Source organism: Grammomys surdaster, unplaced genomic scaffold, assembly GCF_004785775.1.
Source record: "Grammomys surdaster isolate TR1022 unplaced genomic scaffold, NIH_TR_1.0 367, whole genome shotgun sequence".
In the NCBI taxonomy this organism is placed as follows: Eukaryota; Metazoa; Chordata; class Mammalia; order Rodentia; family Muridae; genus Grammomys; species Grammomys surdaster.
In genome coordinates, this window is record NW_021604786.1 from 5,936,304 (window position 1) to 5,949,685 (window position 13,382).

General features: G+C 49.6%; 2 protein-coding genes across 2 annotated transcripts; one reads left to right on the forward strand and one right to left on the reverse strand.

Annotated features, from left to right (window-relative positions):
* The first annotated feature begins 2,045 nt into the window (after positions 1-2,045).
* Ado (2-aminoethanethiol dioxygenase) lies at positions 2,046-3,043 on the forward strand. The gene has a single exon (XM_028780263.1). The coding sequence runs from the start codon at positions 2,046-2,048 to the stop codon at positions 2,820-2,822; it is 777 nt and encodes a 258-aa protein (XP_028636096.1). The 3' UTR covers positions 2,823-3,043.
* Positions 3,044-8,524: 5,481 nt separating this feature from the next.
* Egr2 (early growth response 2) lies at positions 8,525-12,829 on the reverse strand. The gene is made up of 2 exons (XM_028780282.1): positions 12,300-12,829; positions 8,525-10,952 (listed from the first exon to the last, which is right to left on the reverse strand). Exons 1-2 carry the CDS (start codon positions 12,466-12,468, stop codon positions 9,709-9,711), a joined length of 1,413 nt encoding a protein of 470 aa, XP_028636115.1. The 5' UTR covers positions 12,469-12,829; the 3' UTR covers positions 8,525-9,708.
* Positions 12,830-13,382: the final 553 nt, after the last annotated feature.

Here is a 13,382-nt window from a genome sequence, read left to right on the forward strand (position 1 = left end):
ATACAAGTAAAGCCAGAAAGGGAAAAAAAAAGTCTGTTATGTGAAAACAAAGGAACTTTCTCTTAAATATTCCTTACTTTACAACTAAACTGCATCGGATTTCCTTGCACAGTGAACTTTGATAGTGCATTTAAGAATGGCACACCAACAGCTTCTAAAAGCCAAGTAAGTTTAAGGTTCTGTTTACGGTCGCTTCCTGTGGAATGTACATGGGCTTGGCTCATCATTTACAGATCTCACAGTGACCCCCCACGTGGTGCTGAACCTAGAACCACTCTCAGTGGGTGTCTCCCAGCCAGGATTCTATCCCTCACCCCAGTACTGAATCTGAAGCCCTGGGGTGTAACTTCTAGAATCACCCTTTAAGCTACCAAGGGCTTTCGGTGAGAAACTATGGTTCAGAAGCTATGGTAACACCAAAACTAGCTTTCTGTGAATGAACGGACTGGCGACTTGGAAAGGTACGATGTGCTGAAAGACACACAGCTTGTGCGTGCCACAGTAAGCTGCAGAAGCTAAGTCCTTGTGTCCCTTGGTTCCTTTCACACCAATTCAAACTGCATTTCGTTAAGTTGCACTTACTGCTTTTCTACATGTGCCCCAGCAACTTAATCCCTCGTGTACAGACGGGGAATAATATAGCCAGTGCCTACTTAGGAGTTTCTGTGAGGGTATTACTAAGATAATACTCATTATTTAATATACTTAACAAGGTACCTGGAATACCACACTTACTGGCTAGGATATATATTCCACTGGGGGGTTGCAGGGGAAAACCTGCCTGTTGAACTGAAGAGGATTTCCTGGGCCACTGCAGTTATAAACCCATGATTAATTCTGGAAGTCCAAGAAGATCTTGAATTCAGGGTTAAGATTTAAATTCTTGGTACCTACTATCTCCTTTTGCCAGCCACCACCTACGTCTGTAAAAAGTCCTGAGAATAACTTCTGCGTGGCCTAACTTCATAAACTAGCCCGAAGGTTGCATTGCACTAGAGCCTCATGATAGTGATAATCTACTCTGACAAAAAAAAAAAAAAGTCCCTTCCTCCTCAACTGGAGGAATGCTCCGGGAATGGATAACCCCTGGTATATAGAACCTTGGCCATAGCAAATGACCTCTCAAAGCTTCCCCTGCTATGAGTGAGTCAAGGAGCAGCGTCATCAGGCCCAGAGGCAAACAACAGCTGTGCACAGCTGTGCTGGGTGACCGCTTTGGTTACCCGCTCGACCCCATTCACCACTAAAGAAACAGAAAAGTACAGAAGCGCCATCCACGGATCTCCACAGTGCACACAGTGTGGCTTACGAGGAGCTAAGGTTGACCCCGAAACCTCATTCCCAGGGAGCAAGAGTCAAAGGTGACCCCGAGTGACCCAGCCTGCCCTAGCGGCACCAGAAGGTTAACGACGCTCTTGCTCCGTTTTTCCCAGCGGCGAAAAGCCTCCACCAGCTGCCGGAAGTGTGTCACCCGGTCTGCGGGGATGCCGGGAGTTGTAGTTAGATGGCTAGATCTCTTGCATAATAGTTAAGTTTTCTCAAACAAGAAAAACACCCCGCGGTTCCCGAGAACGAACGCGCTGCTTACTTTCTGCCAAGTCTTAAAAATCCTGGTTTCCCCTGCTCCGCAGGACGCGTCCGTACAGCACGCAGGCGCAGGCTCGGACTACAAATCCCAGCGTGCCTTGCAGCGCTCCCGCCGCGCCCGGCTGTCGTCGCTGGTGTGGGCCGCGTGAATGGAGCTCCGCGCATGAGGCAGCGCCTGGCACGGCCCGCGCAGCGCCTACCTGTGCCCCGAGCGTGAGTGCGGGCAGCGGCCGTGCGCGTGCGCACTCGCCTTCGCGCGCGGGCAAGCGCCCGGACCGTTGGCGCGCTAAGCGGGCGACGGTGCAAGGCGGCCCCCGGGCGCCCCGCCGGCCGGTCGTTGCGGGGCGTCTCCCGCCTGGCGCGGGGGGCCTCGGGCAGCCGTGGCGGCCGCCGGAGACCGCAAGGGGCGACGCAGAGGCGGAACGGGCAGGCCGCGAGCCGCGCAGGAAGCGCCAAGCATGCCCCGCGACAACATGGCCTCCCTGATCCAGCGCATCGCTCGCCAGGCGTGTCTCACCTTCCGCGGCGGCTCGACGGGCACGGAAGGACCGGCCCCGGGTTTCCCGGAGAACCTGAGCCAGCTCAAGAGCCTGCTGACCCAGGTGCGCGCCGAGGACCTCAACATCGCGCCGCGCAAGGCGCTGCCGCAGCCGCTGCCGCGCAACCTCCCCCCGGTCACCTACATGCACATCTACGAGACGGAGGGCTTCAGCTTGGGCGTGTTCCTGCTCAAGAGCGGCACGTGCATCCCGCTGCACGACCACCCGGGCATGCACGGTATGCTCAAGGTGCTGTACGGCAAGGTCCGCATCAGCTGCATGGACAAGCTGGACACGGGGGCCAGCGTGCATCATCGGCGACCGCCGCCTGAGCAGCAGTTCGAGCCCCCGCTGCAGCCCATGGAGCGGGAGGCCGTGCGACTGGGCGTGCTGCGTTCCCGGGCCGAGTACACCGAAGCCAGTGGGCCCTGCGTGCTCACTCCATACCGGGACAACCTGCACCAGATCGATGCGGTGGACGGGCCAGCTGCCTTCCTAGATATCCTGGCTCCACCCTACGACCCGGAGGACGGCCGGGACTGCCACTATTACCGTGTAGTGGAGCCCATCAGACCCAAGGAGGCTTCCGGCTCTGCCTGCGACATTCCCCGAGAAGTGTGGCTCCTGGAGACACCACAGGCCGACGACTTCTGGTGCGAGGGAGAACCCTATCCAGGCCCCAAGGTCCTACCCTGAAGCTTCTGCCGCCCGGGAACTGTGGGCCAAAGATGTACCCTGCCCCACTCAAGAAAAGACCTGGCTGCCCTCTACCTACCATAAAGGGCTCTTCTCTCTTCTGCCCCCTCGCCCGGACGATGGATTTACTGGAGTGACCAGCGCCACATCTTGGGCAACCTTGGGGAGCACGGCCCACGGGAGTACAGACACCACCGGGCACGGTTATGGGGGCGGGTGGGCGGGAGGCTAGGTTGATTCCTGGTATTGCCACCAAGGCTTTGATTTAAGGGAACCGGGCAGGGACCCTAAAGCGCTTCCACCCTAAAGCCATAACAAAAACATTTTTGTTGCTTATTTTCTACAAAATACACTAAGTGGTTTTGAATCCCTCTTCCCTTCGATGACTAAGATTTGTTTTCTCTCCTGACCACAGGACCTAATAGTCCCTAATAGTTTAATTTATTACTGATTGTGCATGACCTTGAATTGTTTTCTGGTTTTGTTTTTTTTTTTTTTACTAGTTTGATTTAAAAAAAAAAAAAACCATACATACTACTGAGCTTCTAAAGAGAGGAGTTCTGAAAAGACATTTTTCTAGTGCTGGGGTTCACCCTCAGAACTATGCGTGTTGAGGACAATTTCGTTCCTCCCCTGGCTTGGTAGCCACTTCTGGTGTACTCAGGTAACCTTTAGTAAGAAGCTCACATATGTCAATTCTCTGTCGGGCCCTTAGAACTCATCTTCCCCTCGAGTCCCAAGAGCTGTCATTTAAACAGACTTGTTGGTTGCTGTTGGGGATTTGCCTTTAAAGCAAAGACTGTATTATCCTCAGCTGACTTTTTTCATCATGTGCTTCAAAGATGATACAGTAATTATGTGTTTTCTAACCAGACGATTCAGAGCAGCTGAATCTGCTGTGCTTCCAAATAACTGAATGTAAAGGCCCTGGCCACCTGTTGATTTCCATACTTCCAGCTTCTTCCTATGAAAGAAGAGAAAGATACTCTGGCTGTCTGTTTGCATTCTCCGAGGAACCTGTAGAGGAGCTGTGGTTCCAGCTTTGTTGCTGGGGAGAGTGTCCCAGCATTCCCTTCAACAAGAGCCAGTGCTATACTAACTGCCTTCTCTTGCAGGAAGAGGTAGAAGGCTTGTGGTACCCTGGGAGAGGCTCTGGATGTAGGCTGCTTGTTAAGCAGGCAAGAAGCTCTGTGCTCAATCCTCGGTACCACATAGACCAAGTGTAGTACACACCTATAGCTCCATCATTTAGGAAGTACAGGCAGGAAGGTCAGAAGTCAAGGTCAGACTTGGATACATAGTGAATTTGAGCAGAACCTTGGATGCATGAGACACCGTCATATAAATGTGTGTGTGTACATTGATATGTATAAATATGTATGTATACACACACATGTATATGTAATGGATACATGGAAGAGATGATTGAGAATTTAGCCATTTAGGGCACCAAGATTGGAGAATAAACCCTATGCCAACTCTTGCAGCAAACCCTAGAGCTGCTGCAGCATTATGGCTGGCTGAGGCTCAGCCCCTTTACTGTGTTTACAGATGTGTTGACACTATCGATTCTGGCCATGGACCACCAGTTTTCCCTGTTTACTATGTATAGGGTTCCTTTTTATCACAGGCCTTTTCATAAAGACAAACTGTAGAAATCAAATGTGCCCAGCTGTCTTCTAAGCCCTCTTGATGGCTCATGTGGCAATAGAATATAATAATATTGGCAATAAATGGAGACTTACTATCACGGGTGGCAAGTGTTTGTTGACCTGTTAGGGAAACTGCTTTTGACTCCACGTATCCAGGTTACACATCCAGACTGGTCCCAGTGCAGTCGTTAAGGTGGTACGAGATAGCAAATTACTGATGGCTTGGCCTGTGGCTTTTTGTTTCACTTTAATAAAAATGAAAACAAGCCAGGATCAACACCCAAGCATTTCTACCAAGGCTGCTAGCGTTCAAAGTTCTTTCCGATCATGTTCTCTAAAATATATTTGAATCCTGGTGAAGCAGCTCTTTGAGCCACTCGTTTGAAAATCTAGATAAGAAGTGATGGTTTTAAATGTGACTCTTTTCATAGAATAATAATGAGTGTGGTTTTCAGCCACATACAGACTTTGGATTGCTGCAAAGGTTGATTCATTTACAAAGATTGTCAAGGGTCATGTGTACTTTACAGCATACTCTAGGGGTACTTTAATGGGTCCTGTAGAAATATAGCCTGGAACCAGGCTAGTAATAAAAATTATTATGAAGGCCTTCGTTGCAAAAAAGGAGGGAGACATGCTAAAGGTTTGTTACAAGCAGTTTGGAAGGAAAAAAAACTAAGGTGCTTTTTAAAAGATTAACGAAATTGTTCTGAGCTAAAACAGCAATACTGTGTTCCTCACTAGTTCAATAAGAACAGTGAATTTCACTAATACACTAATTAAATTTACGGTGAAAACAGTAATATGTTTTAATGAGCCACTTGAGAAAGAATATGCTCATTACTAAGATAAAATGTGCAGAAAAATCCTTGCACGTCTATGCATAAACTGTTAGCTATAAGTTCTGCTGTTGTGTTTCCCCGTGGGTCTACAATATAGACTGTGGTCTAGAAATTGGGATAAAAGTTACCTTCTCCTTTTCTTGGGAAAGACCTATGAGCACAATGGTGTTAGTCACTTAACTTTTCTGACCAATAATAAATGCAATAACTAGCTCCTGGGTGAGAAGCTATCTGTCTGTCTGTCCGTCTGTCTAAATACTCTTGAAGCTTTTCAACTTCGTAGTTCTATCAGTGATCTATCGATGTAAGATTTTCATGCCTTCCTGCTCCTTTGAGAATTGATGGGTTTACTGCCACATGCTGCTGATTACATAAAAAAGCCTGCCTTTTAGGTAATGTGTCTCCTATGTCAATAAGAGTGAGTTCTCTGAGTTTTTATCATGACTAGAATCCCATTGTCAAAATTCCTTTCCTCCCCCACCCCCTTGCATTGTCTTATAGGTTCCTTGAACTTGACATCTGGGGAGAACCTGCCTGCTCCTATGACAAATGAGTCAACTGCTTTAGCTCTCCTGCCTGGCAGAGAAACGGTGTCCCCCCACTTCAGAGCTCTGCCACTATCCTGACCGAATTTATTCCTATACCGGCAGGCCTGAATTCAGAGCTTAGGGTTACATAAAACCCAGATTGGTCCATTGCACTGAGGTGTCTTCTGTCAAAGGAGATCATTTCCTAACGATACCCAGTCTTTCAATGCAAGGGTATTTACGTTTCTGAGTAAAATCTGTGTACTTATGGGAAATAAAGGCATGTTAAAAATTACGTAGACATAATGTTGCTTATTGCAAAGTGGAGAAGGGAAACATTACTGTGATAACTATTTTGGTTATTGTTGGAAGCTCACAGTTTATTCCATAAGGTGGTATGGTACCAAAAGCCAGAGACGAAGCAGTGGTATAAACTTAGTTTGTTTTCTTGAGAGTGGTCTTTGAAGCAAGCCGACTGAAAACACAGCTGAGATTATTTAATGTCTCTTTACACTATTTTGCTGTAACCGAAAAGGCTGCTTTTGTATTTAACATAACAAAGTCAACTTTTATACTAAAAGGAAAAAAAAATCTTAAGGCTTAAGTGCTCCCTTTGTTGTGTTGTCTTACTATTTTGATGGTTACCATTTGGACTGGCAGCATTTTAGGTGTCTGTGTCTACCTGCCTCCACACACATAGTCAAGTGTTTGTTAACAGTTGAAACAACTTCCATAAAATAATTTGCCTTGATCGAATTCAACAATTAGGATACAGAAATTAAATAACCTGGATTGAGAAAGTTATTTAGGTTTCACCAGCTGTTTGTTATACAAATCAAACCATCTCAGGCATGAATCTTTAAGGACTCACTGCACAAAACCTACCTGAAACATTCTTCAGGGCAGGGTGGAGGGGAGGAGAGTAAAAGAGCCAAATTTACCTTTCTGTGGTGATTTCTTAGATTTTTTTTTTTTTTTTGAAAATATTGTGAGAATCGGCCTGAATGCTTTTAAGCCAGGAAAGTGGGTTAAAGATACTGACTGACCTGGTATGCAAGTATCTGGGCGCAAAAGCCGAAAGGGTGGCCCTGAGCATGCAGGTGTATTAAATCTGGTGACTTGTTGCGGGGGTTTGCTACAGCACCAGCCTGGAACTGATTACGTAACCAGTGTGCATAGCATGGAGAGTTCTTCTTGTCTCATTCTTTAGGTGATGTTTAGTCTTTTTAGTCCTGGCTTGGGTGATCTTGATTGAAGGTGATCCAAAATTTAAAATTTTAAAGATGGCTAAAAAGTGTACAAAATTTAGCTGTACAAGATCTTTAAATGATGAACGTTTTACAGGAGAGAGCTATTTATTTCCAAGTGACCACAATATGGCATTGCTTTATAGTTGCCAATGGTGGATAAATAACAATAATACTCTTGACAGCTGGCAAGCCGGAGCCCAGTGGGAAATTCTAAGGAAAACATCCCACACTAAAGGTTTTGAAATCTCTTGTTCAGGAGTTCTGGAAAGAAATTTCTACATCGATGAAAGGGGGATAAAAGAAGGAGATTGGGGAGAGGGGTGGTACTAGTTGCCTCCATAAATTTTGTCTCCGATCCTTGTGCTGTTCAAGGGCCAAAGATGTGACCACTACTCTAAAATGCAAGCCCTTGATTAGGAATTTGGGTCCCTTCAGCCCGAGGGACTTTACAGGGACCAGAAGCAAGGGAGGGCTTTTTGTTGGGGCGGAGCAGTGACTACACCAGCAGATTATATTGCCTAAGAAGCAGTGGACATTGTAAGTATTTAGGTCCCGATTTTCAGAGTAAAGATGCTAACAAACATGCTCTGTTTGCTTTGTAAGACAAGTGGGTAGGTCAGGTTATTTTGTGTTTAAAAGAAAAAAACAAAGTTCCCAGTAAAGAAACCTTTGAGTTTTATAATCTGGTATCTTGGGAGAGGCAACTTACCTAGTAAGTTTGGATTGCCTTGAAGTTTTACAGCCCCATGTTCACCTATCTTAAGCTATTTAGAGAATCATTTCTAGGTGCACCAAGTTTGTGACAAATGGTCCCTCCAAACACGAGCAACCGTCTGAGACACCAGGACCGGAGAGAAATGAGTCCTGGGGTAATTCCTGAAGCCACCTCATTAATGTTGGCATCAGCAGTGTCTGAGCAGTGTTGATCAGAAGGGATGATAGCTCTTTGAAAATGTTTTCTGTGGTCATAAGATTAATCCTCGAACCCCAAATGTCATTTCTAATTTGACCATGCCACCACACTCCACAGAACCACACAACTCAGAGCTCCAGGCTGTGGTCAGAGCTCTGAAAGCAACTCTCAGGGTTGTCATTTCTGAGTAGGCACTTGTCTGTAAGTACTTATTTTCTGGAGACCTCTCAGGAGCAAAGAGAAGCTATAGGCTGTTACAGGGGACAGAACAGTGAGTCAGAAGGCCGCCTCACTAATTCAACGGGGAAGTCCCTGAAGACTAGCTACGGCTTGTGAATGGAGACTAAAGGAAGGATTGTTGGCAAAGGAAGGATTGTTGTCCACGGGCCAGCAAGAGAACATGGAGGTCCTGTGCTAGCCCCCTAGCCCAAGGGGTCTTTTGTCCATAGTTCTCAGATGTCAATAGCTATTTTAGCTCCACCCAGGAAGTACTTTGTAAATGATCTCTGCAACAGAAATATTGTTGAAAAGTATTTATTTACACCATAGTCGTAAGCCGTCCATTATCTGAACTCGTTAGTGGTTTTCTGTTAGAATAGATTTTTCATCTCTCCACAACTATTAAGAGCTAATAAACAAATCAGCTGCAGTGACACTGAGCACATCCTCATCTGAAATTTGACTACAAAGATAACACTTTTAAGTCACAAAACAGAGCATACAAAAATATAGTTTCTAAAAAAATTCCAAATATTAATAGGCAGAAATATACAGCCATACTTAAACCCAGGGAGTGATTTTTTTTTCCATAGTAAGGCATCCTGTACACATGCAGACCCTGTAACACTGCCCATATCACACAAGGCACAGAGGACACTTGCAACACCACTGCATGCATCTTATGTACATTCCCCCTTAATAAGTTAGTTAACCTCTGATTCATTTCAAGAGATCATAAATGCTTTACATTTTCTTTCCCGAAGGTTCAGAACTCGGAGAACAGTGCACACCAAAAAAAAAAAATACACAAAATCTGAATGGATCTACACTGAAAAAATAACCTTTGTTCCTCAACAAAAAGGAGCCGAAATTGCTTTGTCCTTCCCAACATTGCACTTCCGTTCTCTTGTGTTTTTAGGACATATTGCTTAAGGGTTGAGATAGCTAGAGAAACTTCCATTCGTTGTTCTAGGGCCACAGAGTGCCAAGGCCAGGACCAGGTTCTGCTCACTGTACAACTCCCCCCACCCACCCACCCCCAAGTCAGTCCCAAGCCAATAAAGTGCCACATCGGTTTTGCTTTAATTTAGTCTTTTTCGCTGTCCTCGCTCAAAGGAATCAGCAACTCCCAACCTATTGTAGAAAAAGTCTCACAACTGGCATCCAGGGCCAAAGGAAAGAGCTAGCAGACCATAGTCAGACATCTTTCAGTCAGGGTCAGAGCGCAGCCCTGTAGGCCAGGGGCCCTCACCCAAGCCCTCTTCTGGCTCCCCATTTCTTGGAGTGATAGTCAACTCCCTTAAAATGGCCTAGGTTTTCAGAAGGCCGTCTATGAAAAGGTGGGACAGAGCTGGGCTCCATCAAGGTCTTTTGCCCAGGATCACAGGGGAGGAGCAGGGAAGGGCGGTAGTGTTTGCAGCTCGAGTGGACGGAGGGCCTCTGGGGCCTGAAGAAACTGATGTGTCAGCCAGAGAGCTTCATCTCACGGTGTCCTGGTCCGAGAAGTGCAGGAAGCCAGTGGTCCTCCAATGGCGCTGTTACCGCACAGGCTGCCCCCGGCCTGTGAGCCCCCAGGCCCAGAGGCTGAAGACTGGGCGGATGCAGATGAAGAAGGGGCACTGCTCTTCCGCTCCTTCTGTCGAAGGTGGATCTTGGTGTGGCGCTTCCTTTCGTCACTCCTGGCAAACTTGCGGCCACAATAGTCACAGGCAAAGGGCTTCTCCCCGGTGTGGGTTCGGATGTGAGTAGTGAGGTGGTCACTACGGCTGAAGTTCCGCATGCAGATCCGACACTGGAAGGGCTTGTGGCCCGTGTGGATTCGGATGTGCCTGGTCAGCTCATCAGAACGGGAGAACCTCCTGTCACAACCTTCTGCTGGGCAGGGATAGGGCCTTTCGTGCACTGGCGTCTTGCTGGGCCTGTTGGGGTACTTTCGAGGTCGCAGGATGGGCCGCAATGGCAGGTGGTGCGGATTATAGGGGGTGGCAGTCACTGCTGCAGACCCACTGCCAGGCAGCCGGGGTCCTTCACCGCCTCCACTTGCCCCTGGTCCCGTGACCCCAGCACTGGGACCCCCCAGAGTAAAATTACGGATGGTGGAGAGTGGCGTAAGCGGAGGGGGGACCCGCAGGGAGTCCAGAGGGCAGGGGAACGGCTTTCGATCCGGGCCAGCGGCACCGTGTGGATCTCTCTGGCACGGAGATGGAAAAAATCCAGGATAGTCTGGGATCATAGGAATGAGACCTGGGTCCATAGCTGGCTTGGGGGATGGGTAGGAAGGAGGTGGCTGGTAGGCCAGAGAGGAGGTGGAAGTGGTGGGTGGCGGTGATAAGAACGCTGAAGGATCCTGGTAGATATCTCCTGTACAGCCCGAATAAGGAGGAGGTGGCGGCGGCGGAGAGTAGAGGTGGTCCAGTTCAGGCTGAGTCTGGGACATGGTACACACACCCAGGGGTCCCGCGGCCAGTGGGTTGGGAGAGGCGGAGGTGACGCTGGACGAAGCTGTGGTTGAAGCTGGAGGGGTGACCCCTTGCAAGATGCCCGCACTCACAATATTGATGATGCCTTCTGGGTAGCAGCTGGCACCAGGGTACTGGGGGTCAATGGAGAATTTGCCCATGTAAGTGAAGGTCTGGTTTCTAGGCGCAGAGATGGGAGCGAAGCTACTCGGGTATGGGAGATCCAAGGGTCTCTTCTCTCCAGTCATGTCAATGTTGATCATGCCATCTGGGGAGGGGAAAGTCAGGAAAGAAGTGGGACAATGAGAATACAGGCAAGAACTAATTCACATGCACGCTCACGTGTACACGTACACACACACACACACACACACACACACACGGCCATCTCCGTTTTATGATTCCAACACTACAAAGCAACAGGTGGGGAAACTGAGGCCTGGAGAGACAGTAAGAAGTTAGCTAGAATCTGGGACTCCAGAACTGCATCTCCAAGAAGCAGGGCATGCCCCTTCCTGCCTCTATTCCCCAGCCATCTGTGACTCTAGTCCCCAATAAAAACACCCAAGAATAGCAACAGTACCAAACAATTTCCCATCTGCCTCGGACTTCTCTCCCAATCCTTTGCCTTGTGGTCGGTCATACCGCTCAGGCAACCGTACAGACATCAGTAAAAAGAGCCGACCAATCAATCCCAGGCGGTACAGAGAAGGTGCCAGCCGCGGGAGAGGGGAACCCCAGAATGGGTAAGTGGGTGGGTGATGTTCTTGCTGCTAATTCCTGGTGCCACCTCCCCCTCCCTCTCCCGCTGCGCTTCAGCTGAAGACTGCCAGTGGGAACCCGGGCAGCGGAGGAAGGAGTCTAGGGTTCCCTTCCCTCCCGACATTCTTGGCCAAGTCCGACACCCGCGCATCCCTGCCTTAGCCCAAGACTAGAGGCTGGGCTTCTAGGAAGGCGCGGGGGCTGAGGAAGACGACTTTACACAGCATCGCCAAGGAACCCGGTGCACACTGGTGCCAGCGCGGGCCTCCCTAGGCATTCTCCTTGCCGCTTCCCGCTGTTATCTGCCCTGCTCCGCTGCTTCATCTTGCTAACCCCATACACTTTGGGGCGATGCGCAAGTTGGGTGGTGCCTCCCAGCCGCACCAGAAGCGCAACGCGCTAGGAAGATCCTCCTGGAGTGGGCTCTGCCCAGAGAGCGCTGCCCGCGCGCTTCCTAAGCGCTCCCCTGCCGCTTAGCTCTCCAGATGTGCAGTCCTAGCCCGACTGCCGAACTTTCCCATCACTTTAACCCTAGCCCAGAAGCGCAGAGTCCAGGCTGATGGACCTGCTTCAAGGACCAAGAAGGGATTATCCTTCAGCCCTGCGCCCAGCCAGAGCTGGGCGCGCCCGGAGCCGTAGGCATGCGGGTTGCTTTTGGTGACCAGGTGCATCTGCCGGCGCGCACGGCCCGGGAGCCCTAGTCTGTTCTTTCCCGTCCCCTTGCACCCACTTCCAGTCTTCAGACCCAGTGTGGTCAGCACTGTCCACCTCAAGTCCCCAGTCTCTCCTCCAAGCCCCCCCCCGACACCCACCGCTCCCCACCCACAAGCTCCGAAGAGGACACGCGGCTTACCTCCAGCGACTCCGTTCATCTGGTCAAACGGGCCTCCCAGTTCACCATTGGGGAAGATGGTCACCGACGAGGCGGCGAGGTCTTCCACCGGGTAGAGGCTGTCAGGCAGCTGGTGCATAAAACCACTGAGAGTTACTGGGATTTTCTCAACGGCCTTGGCGGTCATCATTTGCTCCTCGCACAACCTGGAGACCCAACTCCCTCGCTACCTGGAGTGCCAAAGAAGCCGTTTTTTGTTTTTTTTGGTTTTTGGAGAGGGGTTGGACTGAGCCTGGAGTGGTATCTCCTTTTGCCCTCCACACTTAGAAAAGACCACCACCACCACACATACACACACACCAAAAAAAAAAATCTAACAAAACTAGCAACCAAGTTGTTGGCTTCTTAAGGAAGAAAAAAAATGACTATTCGCCACTGACTCTCTCCTGCCTGTGATCCGGCTGTTGGGGAGCCAGGAGTTGCTGGTGTAGTGTTATTATAACAGTCAGTGTGTCCCCTCGCCCAGCTATTAATCAATCGCTGCTCTCTCAGACGGAAAGTGTTAGGCTCCGAGTATTTATGGGCAGGTCTTCAATACCCGTGACGTCGCTGCCCATATATGGACTGAGGAACAGGGCTGGGCCTGGCAGCTTTTGCGGTCACATGGCCAATTTGCATACGGCTTGGCTGCGCGGGCTCCGCCGTGCTCGCCGAGAACGATTCGCAGCCGGTGGACAAGCGCCCGGGTCTGGGACTCTCGGTCCCTGCCTGCAGCGGGGACTCTGGACTGCAGACTTGAGCAGGAGGAGGTGGCGATCACCGATCCTGGCGCGGCTGCCGTGGGTGAACCCACGGGGCGGCGATGGTAGCTCTGTCTCTTGGGGCGGGGAGGAATTCCGGTTCTCCGAGACTTTCCAAAAAAGGAGAAGATCCGGTAGTGGCGGCTCCGCCTCCCCGGCCCTTGTTTGGGAGCCGTTCCGGAAAATTAAAGTTCGGAAAGAAACCGAACGCTGCCGAGACGCTACAGTCAAACCCCTCCTTCACTTTCTTGGCAGCTCAAAACCGCAAGCAAAGAAAAAAAAATAAAAAAAAAGAGAGCGACCG